Genomic DNA, 13305 nt, shown 5'->3' with positions numbered 1-13305 from the left:
GCTTGTGGAAGTTGTTTCTGGATGTTTGAGGATTTGGAACGATGAGATCACGCTTATAGTGGAATACCTTGTTTCAGGGAATAGATTAGGATGAGGTAACATAAGCAATTGAGGAAACCCTTGGGAGTGATGTGGTTATGAGTTTTGTTGTTAGGAAGTTTTTGGAACCGTTTTGGGTGTTGTGGTAGTTTGTGATAAAGGTGTCTGGCATTTCCTTGTTGTCTGATTTTCCTTCTTCCTTGATCATGAGCGTTACTGCTCATACCTCTTTTCCTTACTTCATCATACTCCTCTCATAAGTTTGATTTTGGTAACCTATGAAACTCCATCTTTGACACCCAATTAGGTTCGACTTCAATTCTTACCTCATGAAATTCATACAGCTCTTTTGATTATTATTCTTATTATAGAACTTTAAACTAAAATTTTGAAAATGCTTTTATGATTTTTAATGGTTTTAACATTAATGAGTGTTAAATCTCGTTGTTGGAGACGTCCCAATAATGGGTTTTCTCATTTATTGGTGTAGAAATATTTTTATGTCTTGATATGAATGTGGATGTTCTTGTCTGATCAACGAGAGTATCACCGTTTCATTGAAAAGATACCTATATTTTCTTATAACTATATTATTAAGATGTTGTTTACTATAATTTCTCCTTCTAAGTTTCGAGGGCGAAACTTTTTAAAAGGAGGGGTGATTATAACGCCCGTAATTTTAATCGTTAATATATTTCGAAAGTAATTTATTAATCAAGTAAAATTTAATATTAATGTATTTGAAGTAAAAATAATTCAAAGAAATATAATTTTATTATATTTTGTAGTAAAGTATTTATTTTGATAGTTTTGAAATGTTTAAAAATAGTTTAAACCGTGTAAAAACCTTTTATTTCGAAATAAGGGCATATCGGGGAAAAATGACAACTCTATTGAAAATTGGGTAAACGATTTTGGAAATGGGTCGTATGAGTATTCAATTTTCTTGTAATCTCGTGTTTAAAAACTTTGGTCTTGTCGGAATTTGCATTTGACCTACGGTTTTAATTATTATCGAAACGAGCCAAAACCGACTCGTAAAATCCCGACTCAAACCCGCTCTTTTCCTCTCTTTCTCCTCTAACCCGCGGCACCCCTCCCCCTTTACCTTTCTTTTTCTGATTTGTTTTGTTCTTATGTTCATCTTCATCAACATCTCACCAAAAACCACCATTTTTCTTACTTTTCAAGCTAAAATCGCCATATCTTTCTCGTTTCTTATCGGTTTTTCGCATAATTTATATTTCCGGAATCCTCTCGTCGAGATCTACAACCTGGTATAATTTAATTTCAGTTTTCTTGAAGTTATTTTAAGACGAATTTTGGCACAAATTCGGTATTTATACTTATAATTGTGTTTTTATTGTTTATTTAGGTGAAGAATTGGAAGACGAGTTTGGGGACTCGTATATTGTCGAGGATAGCGGCTAGTTGTTGTTAGGGTTTGGGTTTTAAGGTGCTAATTGCTCATTTTCTAGCTTAAGGTAACATATTTCGAGTTACTCGACGAAAAATCGTCACAATCTTTGTTGTTTTTGTATGTTTGGTGATTTTTGTTTGAGTAGTAATTTTCACATGTTAAAATTTGATGCATGCATGCTTAATTTATGTCTTTTTTTAGTTTAAATTAACATAGTTGTATTGGGAACGATTAATTAGTGTTCAGACGATGTTATAATGAACAAAAATGAAAAAAAAAAGAGGAGTAGGGTGGCGGCAGCAGGCCCGGCAGGCCCACGGCTGACCCATGGCTGGCCCGGGTCGGCCCGTTACTTGTTTTGCGGTTTTCCATGCTTGTTCGTCATTTTAGGTTCATTAATGATATAATTAGACTAAGTAACATATGGTTAAACTTAGGAAATGAATCATAATAGTAGTTAAAAATTATGTTAATGGTAAAAAAATTATGTTATATTGATAGTTATCACATGTTAGGATAGTTTACAAAGTGAAATTGTAATTAATAGGCTCAAAATGAATTATATAGCTATAATTGTAATATTTTGATGATTGTGCCGAAAACTGAGCCTTAGTCCCTTTGACTGATTCGATGTCATTTAATTGAGTGATTGGTCAGCCGCAATTTAACCCGTACCTGTCGCAGGACTGGGGTTGCGAGTAAAAATTTGGTTGGATGAAATTTTATATGAATTAGATAATTGGCCTTTTTCTTGTTTTAGGCCATTTATCAAGTTTTAGTTCACATGTATAGTTGATTGTATTTAATAGTATCTTATATTGTAGAAATGGCCCTAGATTCCCCTAAAGCCTTTAATATGGTTAATATTGTTAGAATTGGAAATTGGTATTGAATACTTATTGGGGATACTGTTGGATTATTTGCTGAATAGACATTTATATAGCCTTTCACATGATAGAATGTTAGCATTTAGGTTGGTAAGTTGGACTTTTTGTCCTCTTATGGTTAAGTGGGTGTCTTACTTGTCTTGTGTGGTGTGGGCTAAAGTATTCAAGTTGGGACTAGTCAGGGACTAGGTCCTAGGTGAGTATTTCGGCCTTCATCATAGATAGGTCTTTATAGTCTTTGACGAGTATATGTTCACTGCTTGATAGCCTTTGTGTTCCTAACTAGTGGATTTATATCCAAGTTGGGGCATGACCTCGTTACTTATTTTGATAGTAAGTGGTCAGCTTAAGTACTAGCCAACCCTTTGGTGGACTCCTTAGGGTACTCACTTTGTTTTAGAAAAATTGTGGGTCTTGGGTGCGGTGGTGTGTATCCGCATGTCTAGGTCTCAAGATTTTAGGCTAGGGTTGTGTTGTGTCTTGGCCATGTTTTATTAATATTAACCGCTGAGCCAAGATACCGGTTCGATTACCTTCCCTACCTCGTGGTATAGACTCGAGTTACAGAGTGACTATTGACGGTACTAAGAACTTATGCCTGTCTTTGATATATTGCCCTTTCTTGTTTGATAATTCTATGAATCATAGAAGGTGAGATGCAAGCCGGCTATGGTTGATAGAGTTTGGATTACAATTTGTTATATGCTTCACATGATAGTTTAAATTGGTCAATTTAGTATTCATATGTTATAATACTTGGAAATTAGATTAATTATCATATTGTTTACATGTTTTACTACATGTTACATTAATTATGACGATTCGTGGCTGGGAGGACTCGAAGTTACTCCCCACTGAATTGTGGCTTTCGTGTTTGTATAAAATGCGTTTGACAGGTTGTTGATGCTTTGTTGGGGTCACAGACGAGCTAGTGAGCATAAGGAACCTTGGACCTAATTTAGCTATTCTTATAGTAAACCTTTTTAACTTTTGGTTTTGTATATAATTTGAAGGGACATATGTCTCCCTTTTCTATTTTGGGTTTGTATCATTACATTTTCTTATCGTTAGCTATGGCATGTAAATTAGTTCGTTAGCACTGCAGGTTTTGGCACACGCCTCTTGGGAATGTTGGAAATGTTTGTGATTGGTTTAGAAAATTTTTTTTTGAAATTACAGGTTTTGTCTAGTTGAACCAATTACAAACACATCCTGTCAGTTTTTCTGAAGAATTTACGCGTTTTATTAAGGCTAATTTTTAAGGGTGTCACACAATATGTGTGAAAAGACTATTTTTTGACCCGTATTCTGACTATATCATGACCTGCATTTTCCGTATTATAACCCGACTAATATAACTCGACCGGCCCGACAGATCTCGTCCATAACATTTGATTTTCGGGGCAAAGTTAAGAATAGTGAGTAAAACATAAATATTGACCAAAATACCCCGAAAACTCTATAACACATCTTCTTCATCCATCCCACTGCTACCCGATAATCCACAGCACACTGGCCACGATCCATCCTCAACGCCATCAAACCCGAGTACACTAATATGGAAATCATATCAAGAATATCGTCACATGTCCGATATTATTTGATATGATATGGTGTATATTTGTGTTTATAGAAAAGAATTGTATTGTATATATTGTTAACTTATTTACCAAGATTAGCATAATATCTTTAGGATGCAATATGTGTATATAATGTAAGGTTGTGATTCTGTTTACGCATTAAGAAATAATCATTCACCAAATTTCATTGCCTCTCTCACTTTTTCATGGTATCGTGAGCTAGGTTTCACATACAATTTTTTTTTGAATCAAACAAAGAATAACAATGCCAGGAGACGATGGCAAAGCTACAAAAATAAAAAGTATTCCCTCAAGTTCCGTCCTATACCTCCATCCATCTGATAATCCCAGCCTATCTCTCACCCAAATCAGTTTTAATGGCTACAACTACGACTTATGGGCTGCCGCAGTAAAAAATGGTTTGGATGCCAAGAATAAGTTGAGCTTTGTTGAAGGAAAGGTTAAAAGACCATCAGATGTTGACGGAGAAGATATCGAGGTAGTAGCATGGAGATCGTGTAATGCCATGTTAAAAGCATGGCTACGGAATGTAATCGATCCAAAATTACATTCGAGCATTGCAGTTGAATTAACTGTGGCTGAAATATGGGAGGAATTAAAGAACCGCTACTCGGCTGGAAACGCACCAAGGGTGCATCAATTAAAAGGGGAATTGATGGAATGTAAGCAAGGGAGATTGACGGTTGTTGAGTATTACACAAAACTCAAAACCATTTGGGATGAACTTGCTAATTACATCAAGATTCCGGCCTGTACTTGTGGTGCAGCATCTGTGATAGCGAAAGAGAAGGAAGAGGAGAAGGTCCATCAATTTCTGATGGGACTCGATAAGAATCTATACGGCCATGTCCGTAACAATTTGTTGATGGAAGACCCCATCACCACATTACCTCGTGCATATGCGCTAATATTGCGTGAAGAGAGAGATTCAAACATGACAAAGGTGGAAGAAGAAAGCAATGAAGCAGCCATGGCCGTGAGGTCTTATGGAGTAAGAAAAAGCAAGGGGAGTTACTCAAAGTAGGATGGAGAAAACGAGGATGAACCCTCACTATGCAGCCACTGTGTGATAGGCTATCGTGTGCCTATGCAAAGATAATTACCCTAGTCACAAATAAATGTAGTATTAGGGGTCGAACACAAGGAGATGGGAATTGCGTTGTGAAATGCTATAGAAAGCTTTCTATCAAGATGAATTTCGTTTGGGTTTGGTTGTTGTTTGGTTTGATGACTAGCAAATATTAAGATGTAAACTATATGATAAAAAGAAGTCTAAAGGAGTCGGGTCACACATGCAAAGGTAAATATATGATTATGTTAAACTCGGTAATAATAACATTGTCAATTGTTTAAGCTTAGAGACACCCACCTTAAAATATTAGTGTCAACCATAGACCGAGTCCTAGAGAAACTCTCGCTTATGACTAGGTCGTCCTACTACACATGCTTAGTCTAATCCGATTCTATGCCTCTCGACTTTTAGAACGAATTAACAAACTTAATCAATGAATAAGGCCTTTAAACATAGATTAAACGTGACGATGCAAACATGTGATAGAGACAATTAGACAATATTATATCAACCTAATTTATCATTTTATATATTTGATTTTGGACGGCTTCCCTAACCCCTAGACTAAGGAATTTAGCTACTCATATTAAAGTATAAACTACAAACTTTGTTATAAGAAATCCTAAACATGATTGTACAAATGATATAACATAAAATAAGAATAATACTAATGTGATATAATAAGAGTGCTAATGATAAACTATGTGATAACTAAAATAGAAATGTAAAATAGTAAGCCAGAATTAGGAATACCGTAATGGAAATGGAAGTTGAATTGGAAAGAACAATGTAGAACCAAATGCTTGAATAACCAAATGTTTAACAATCAAATGCTTAACAATATAGAAACTAAAATATGAAAACTAATGAGAGAATATTGCTTAAGGCTATTATAGAGTATGAAAGACGTGAGAAAAGATACCTCTAATGACGGATTAAGGCCCCTACTTATAAGAAAATAGGGGCATAACGTAAAGTTCCAAGAGGAGGTCAACTCCGATCGGGGTTGCCAGCCCCGATCGGGGGCGTGGTTATCCGATCATTTTGGCTTCAATTCTCGTTTTAATGCTTGAGGGATCCAATGTTCATGCTTTAATGCTCCTTTAATCACCCGATAATGCTTATTATTCTTAGCATCCAAAGCTCCTTAGAATCCAATGCTTTCACCTTAATTTGGACTTTCATTTTGAGCTTGACTTTGCATTTGACTTCATCTGTAATTCTTACTTCAATCCATTAAAATCATGCAAAAACCCATGCAATTTCATATAGTTAGTCGAATACTTGGTCTTGCTTAGCTTTTGCACTCTAGCTTGCATATTTGTTGGATTTTAGCTCCTAAAAGTACCTGCATCATTGTTAGGAGGGGGAGTAGGAGTAGGAAATCCACTCGGGGGATAAGTATAAAATGAAGGGTGTGGTCCCTCGGGTTGGATTACTCCTTGTCTAGGAAAATAATCATATATGGGATGCAATGCAAGTCTTTGGTAATCATGAATTGTATTAACACTTAAGCTTAAGTCTCACATCATATCCATCATTTATAGACTAGAGGATGAATGAATACTAGAGGTGGAATGGCGTGCTTGAGAGGGTTGACCTCCCTCACGCCGCTCAATGGTGGTACGTGTCTCACCTCGTAGAGACAAGTGGTAAGTAGGTCTAGTAAAAGGGGCACTCCCATGATAAGGCTTAGTGTGAACTAAGGCCTTAATTTCTTTCTTTTCTTCGGGTAGACTAATGGAATCTTGCCTACCGATTTTCCAAACCATGTTAGGGTGAGCATCCCTAAACCAATTGTAAGAAAGAAAATATTCATAATCTAGCCCAACCCCTTTTTCTCTAGACAAAAGCAATGGTCTCAAGTCGGTATTTTCTTGGTTGACTCTACACAAGTGGTGAGCAATCTTTGTAACTAAACCTCCTAAGAAAATACAACTATTCTTTGGGTTATATTGTTTGGTCAAGTGGACCGCAAAGTGGTAGGGAATATTGATCCCCCAATTTTCTTCACCATTAACATTTAAGAGAGCACCCAAGATCTCCACCTCAACTTTCCTCACCGAGTGAGGCTCATTTGTCTCAAAAAAGGTCCATCCCATAAACCTTTGCCAAACCCGAATGTCGAGGTAATGTATGTATTGATGAGGCTAATGGTCCCAACTTTGAAAAGGGAATTGAAAATGGCATTCCATGTCAAAACGGGGTCATAAGAAGCGGGTGATTTGGTAGGTAAGTCTTTATGGGGCAATTGGAAGATATTAGCGAAGTTCGCTAGGTCCATTCTATGGTCCTCATTAAATAATCGGAAGGTCACAAAAAGCACAAAACCGGGTTTCTTCGACCTATAAAACTCAAAAGAGCTCAAGAACGCAAGGGTGAGTTCGGGAAAGGTCTTATAATCCATTGTATAACAATGTTTCATACCAAGGTTCTTAAATAATGCCTTAACATCCTTATCAATTCCAATATTGTTCAAAGAAGCTTGGTTAATGAATTTAGTCAGTTTCATACCTTTGTTTCTTAGGATGACCCAATTCTCATATTGCTTCTTACAATTGAAAATTACTCTGGGAAAATCCGGATCTTGCCATTCCGGGACCTCTTCCATCTGCACATCCTCCGCAGCCCGAGAGGATTCCGCATCATTCCTTCTCCTCTTAGAAGCACCTTGGGTAGGAGGTCTTTTTGGTGCCATTTTTTCTGAAATTTAAGACAAAAATTCATCTTAAGGCAAACCAAAATTCATCCAAATAAACATAATACAACAAATTAGTTACCTAATTCATACTATAAACATGAATAGAGCATACTACAATCAATTTCTAGTACAAATAAGCACAAAATCAAATTCCCCCAATTTGAGTTAGGGTTTGGTAAACTTGATTAAATTGATTGAAATGGATGAAATTAAAGAGAAAAGGGAAGAAAACTTACTTGATGATGTTAATGGTTGAATGAATCTTACAAAATGATGAAGAAGTAGATGTTTCCTAGTGATTTTGAGTGAAGAAAATGAGAGTAAAAGTATAGAAGAGTACCGTCGGGTTTAGAATTTGAGAGAATGAACTCTTTTTTTTACCCGTTAAAACAATAGCCACGAAATTAAGAAACCACGTCCCCGATCGGGGCTGGCAACCCCGATCGGGGTTGACCAGTCCATGCCTTTTTGACTTTGCTTCAGTATTTTATTTAATTCCGTCCCGTTTTTCGAAAACTACGTCCCCGAACGGGGTTCTTGCATGGGGAAGCGTGCTATTTTCGCCTCTAATTCTCCTTTTATTTATTTTCACCTATAAATCACAAAAAGAAACATCGTCAAGTCTAGCATATTATTATTAATCTACGAAAAGTAGTAAATTGTGGAAAATTAAAACAAGAAATAAATAAAAACAAATAAAAAGCTTGGGTTGCCTCCCAAGAAACGCTGGTTTAACGTCCCGCACGACGTAAAAGCTTGAGTCGGTTTAAGCTTTCTTGAGTAGAGGTTGAACGGTCACTTCCTCTATCACACCAACGATCACATTCTCATGGTAGATCTTCAAACGATGGCCATTTTCTTTGAATTTGTCACCCTTGGTGGTCATTACCTCAACGGAACCGAACTTGTTGACATTTGTGACGGTATATGGACCGGACCACCGTGATCGTAACTTTCCCGGAAATAGCTTGTAACGGGAATTGAATAGCAACACCTTATCACCAATTTGAAATTCCTTGTTCAAGATCTTCTTGTCATGCCATCTTTTTGTTCTCTCCTTGTAAAGATGGGAGCTCTCATAAGCTTGTAAGCGGAATTCATCAAGCTCATTTAGTTGCAACAACAGCTTTTGTCCACTCAACTTTGGATCAATATTAAGTTCCTTAACCGCCCAATAAGCTTTTTGTTCCATCTCAACGGGGAGATGACACGCCTTTCCATAGACCAACCTATATGGTGAGGTACCAATAGGTGTCTTATATGCGGTACGATAGGCCCACAAGGTATCATTGAGCTTCATACTCCAATCCTTTTGTGACTTGGCAACAACTTTCTCAAGTATGGACTTGATCTCATGGTTAGAAACCTCGACTTGGCCACTAGTTTGTGGATGGTAAGACAAGCCTCTTCTATGATAGACTCCATAATTCTCCAATAAGGCATCAAGTTGTTTCTCACCAAAATGAGTACCTCGATCACTAATGACCACTCTTGGCACGCCAAACCTCGGAAATATGATCTTCTTGAATAAGTTGATCATGGCACGGGCATCATTTATTGGAGTAGCAATTGCCTCTACCCATTTAGAGACATAATCAATGGCAACCAAAATATACCGATTCCCTTTTGAGGAAGGAAACGGTCCTTGATAATCAATACCCCAAACATCGAATACCTCCACTTCCAAGATACCATTTAAAGTCATCTCGTGCCTCCTTAATATGGAACCCGTCCTTTGGCAAGCATCGCAAGCCATTACGAAATTTTTAGCATCTTGGAACATAGTTGGCCAATAGAAGCCGGATTGCAACACCTTTGCAACGGTCTTGGATGGTCCATGATGACCACCATAAGGAGAAGAATGGCATCTTTATAGCACCCCCTTTCACATCCCAATGTGGGATACATCTACGGTATAGCCCGTCGGAGCAATGTTTGAACAAATTTGGATCGTCACATAGGAAGAACTTGGCATCATGTAAAAACTTCTTCCTTTATTGATATGAAAGGTTAGGTGGCAATTCTCTTCCAACTAGATAGTTGGCTATGTCTGCATACCAAGAAGTATTGGCTTCCAACATCATCAAAACATCATCGGCGAAGGAATCATCGATAGGTAACTCAATACCTCCATCATTGAACTTCAAACGGGATAGGTGGTCGGCAACAACATTTTCGGCCCCCTTCTTGTCTTTAATCTCAAGATAAAATTCTTGCAAGAGCAAGATCCATCGTATCAACCTTGGCTTAGCTTCTTGTTTGGCTAGGAGGTGCTTTAGTGCGGCATGATCGGTATGAACAATGACTTTTGAACCGATCAAGTAAGAGCGAAATTTGTCTAAGGCATAGACAATGGCAAGTAGCTCTTTCTCTGTGGTGGCATAGTTGATTTGAGCCGCATCCAAGGTTTTGCTAGCATAGTAGATAGCATTGAGAATCTTTTCCTTTCTTTGTACTAGCACGGCATCTACCGCATAGTCACTTGCATCACACATGAGCTCGAATGGCAAGTTCCAATCCGGTGATTGGATGATAGGTGCAGAAATCAAAGCCTTCTTGATCCTAGTAAAAGACTCAATACAATCATTAGTAAACACAAAGGGAGCATCCTTTAAAAGAAGCTCCGTAAGGGGTTTTGCAATCTTAGAAAAGTCTTTAATAAAACGGCGGTAGAATCCCGCATGGCCTAAGAAACTCCTTACACTCTTCACATTTACCGGTGGGTGTAGTTGCTCAATAACTTGGACCTTAGCACGGTCCACTTCAATTCCTCTTTCCGAGACAATATGACCAAGCACCACTCCTTCATTCACCATGAAGTGGCACTTTTCCCAATTCAACACTAAGTCAACCTCTTCACAACGCTTCAACACTTTAGACAAGTTAGCCAAACATGCATCAAAAGAAGAACCATAGACACTAAAATCATCCATAAACACCTCCATGATAGACTTGATAAAGTCGGAAAAGAGGCTTATCATGCAATGTTGGAAAGTGGCGGGGGCATTACAAAGACCGGAAGGCATTCTACAGTAAGAAAAGGTACCATAGGGACATGTAGATGTGTTCTTCTCTTGGTCATCCGGGTGAATGGGTATTTGAAAGAACCGGAATAACCATCTAGATAGCAAAAATACTTGTGACATGCCAACCGCTCCAACATTTGGTCAATAAAAGGCAATGGGTAGTGGTCTTTCTTGGTGGTTAAATTTAGCCTCCTATAATCAATACACATTCTCCAACCCGTCACAATTCTGTTGGAATTAGTTCATTTTTATCATTTTTTACTACGGTGGTTCCTCCTTTCTTAGGAACCACTTGGACCGGACTCACCCATTTAGAATCGGAAATTGCATAAATAATTCCCGCATCCAATAATTTAAGCACTTCCATTTTGGCCACTTCTTGCATGTTAGGATTTAGTCGTCTTTGAGACACATGGTTTATGATCTTCCTCCAGATTAATTCTATGCATGCAAAATTCGGGGCTTATGCCCTTTAAATCATCAAGTTTGTATCCAATGGAATTCTTGTGAGACCTTAAGACATCAAGAAATTTAGACAATTGACTCTCATTCAATTTAGCACTAACAATTACTGGACACATCTCCTCATCATCTAGAAAACCATACCTTAAATTGGAAGGGAGGGGCTTAAGTTCGGGTTTTTGTACCTCAAGGTCGTGAGGTGTAGCAACCAAACCTATAAAGTGTGAGCTTTCCTCCAATGATAGCTCTTTACATCCAATTCTTGCTCCAAAGCATCAATCTCCTCATTTCCAATCTCATCATCACCTGCAAAAGATTCCAATAGCAAGAGTGCCTCCAAGGGATCTTTAGATAAAGATCGAGGTGTAGAGTCTTCTATAACAAAGTCAACAACATCCAAAATGTCAATAGAATAACAAGATTCTTCAATCATGGGACTCTTCATGGCACTATTCAAATTATATGTGACCTTATCGTCACCCACTTCCAATGTAATTTTACCATTCTTGACATCAATTAACGCACCCGCGGTATGTAAAAAGGGTCTTCCCAAGATGATTGGGATTTGGGCATCCTCGGCCATGTCAAGAACAATAAAATCAACCGGAATGAAAAACTTACCAACCTTAATGGGAACATCCTCCAAAACTCCTAAAGGGCGTTTTATAGAACGATCCACCATTTGCAATGTGACACTAGTGCATTTTAAGACTCCCATATTAAGCTTAGCACAAATAGAGTAAGATATTACACTTACACTAGCACCTAGATCACATAAAGCTTTATCAATTTGATAGGTGCCAATTGTGCATGGAATAGAAAAGCTATCGAGATCTTTTATCTTAGGAGGGGACTTGTTTTGCAAAAGATCACTCACCTCGGCAGTGAGGGCTATCGTTTCAAGTTCGTCAAAAGTCCTCTTCTTAGTTAAAATGTCTTTCATGAACTTAGTATAAGATGGAATTTGAGTGATTAATAAGGGAACAGTTACCTGGAGATTCTTCACAACTTTCATGAACTTACCGAATTGAGAATTCTTTTGATACTTTGCCAATCTTTGAGGGAATGACACTTTGACTTTTCCGACCTTCGTTTCAACATCTTTCTTTGGAGGAGAATCCTCCACATCTTTGACTTTTTCAACCACAAGTGGATCATCCACCTTCTTTGGAACATCCTCACCTTCATTACCATTTGGCTAAATCTCCAACTCAACAAGTACCTCCTCGTCTTCCTTGGGCATGGATGGTCTATCATATTTCGTACCACTTCTTAAGGAGATAGAATTTAGGGTAGCATGTGGTTGCTTACTTTGAGGGGGTAGTTGACTCGTTTTACTTGAAGAGCTAGATGAGGCTAATTGAGCCATTTGTTGCTCCAACATTTTGATTGCGGCATTTTGAGCTGCTTATTCTTTTGGATTTGAGCCAACAATTCCTTTTGCATTTGTACTATCAAGCCCTCAAGTTTACCTCCTCATTGGTTGTTTTGTTGGCCATTTTGTGGTGGGGGTTGATTTTGTTGGTAATTATGTTGTAGTGGCCTTTGTTGGTTTTGATAACCCGGTGGAGGATTATACTTTTGTTGTTGAGGGACATAAGCGTTTTTTTGTGGTGGGGGTTGAGGTTGAGGATTAAGCACATTATTGCTTCAATAAGATATATTCGGGTGGAATCTTGAATTTGGGTTATATGTATTTGAAAATGTACCCGGTGGATATGAACTTTGTCTTAGAGCTTGAAAAGCATTTACCTTCTCAATAGTAGCTTGGAAATGAGCGGTGTAATGACCCGCACCTACACAACCATCACAAACAATTATTTGACTTGTAGAAGACACGACATTGAGTTGTTGAAGGGAATCTCTAGCATCTCGTTCCGCCAATTGTTGTTGGAGTAAGGCAATTTGAGCCAACAAGACGGGATTGTCGGAGGATTCCTCTTTACCTTTGAGTGGCACACTTCGAGAATTGACATATTGTGCATCATGGACCGCCATAGATTCGATCGTGGCATGAGCAATATCGGTGTCAATTTGATCTAACCGCCCATTGTTGGCGGAATCAAGAATCCTTCGGGACTCGGCATAACATCCATT

General features: G+C 37.9%; 1 protein-coding gene across 1 annotated transcript; it reads left to right on the top strand.

The window, feature by feature from the left end:
- Positions 1-4191: 4191 nt before the first annotated feature.
- Positions 4192-4971, top strand: LOC141637698 (uncharacterized). Its single transcript, XM_074447149.1, has one exon. It carries the CDS (start codon positions 4192-4194, stop codon positions 4969-4971), a length of 780 nt encoding a protein of 259 aa, XP_074303250.1.
- The last annotated feature ends 8334 nt before the right edge of the window (positions 4972-13305 follow it).

Source organism: Silene latifolia, unplaced genomic scaffold, assembly GCF_048544455.1.
Source record: "Silene latifolia isolate original U9 population unplaced genomic scaffold, ASM4854445v1 scaffold_134, whole genome shotgun sequence".
Taxonomy (NCBI): domain Eukaryota; kingdom Viridiplantae; phylum Streptophyta; class Magnoliopsida; order Caryophyllales; family Caryophyllaceae; genus Silene; species Silene latifolia.
This window is presented reverse-complemented; position numbering and strand designations above follow the sequence as displayed.

Bases quoted from the DNA above. Each gene is read 5' to 3' on its own strand.
- LOC141637698 (XM_074447149.1), top strand. From the start codon at position 4,192: ATGCCAGGAGACGATGGCAAAGCTACAAAAATAAAAAGTATTCCCTCA.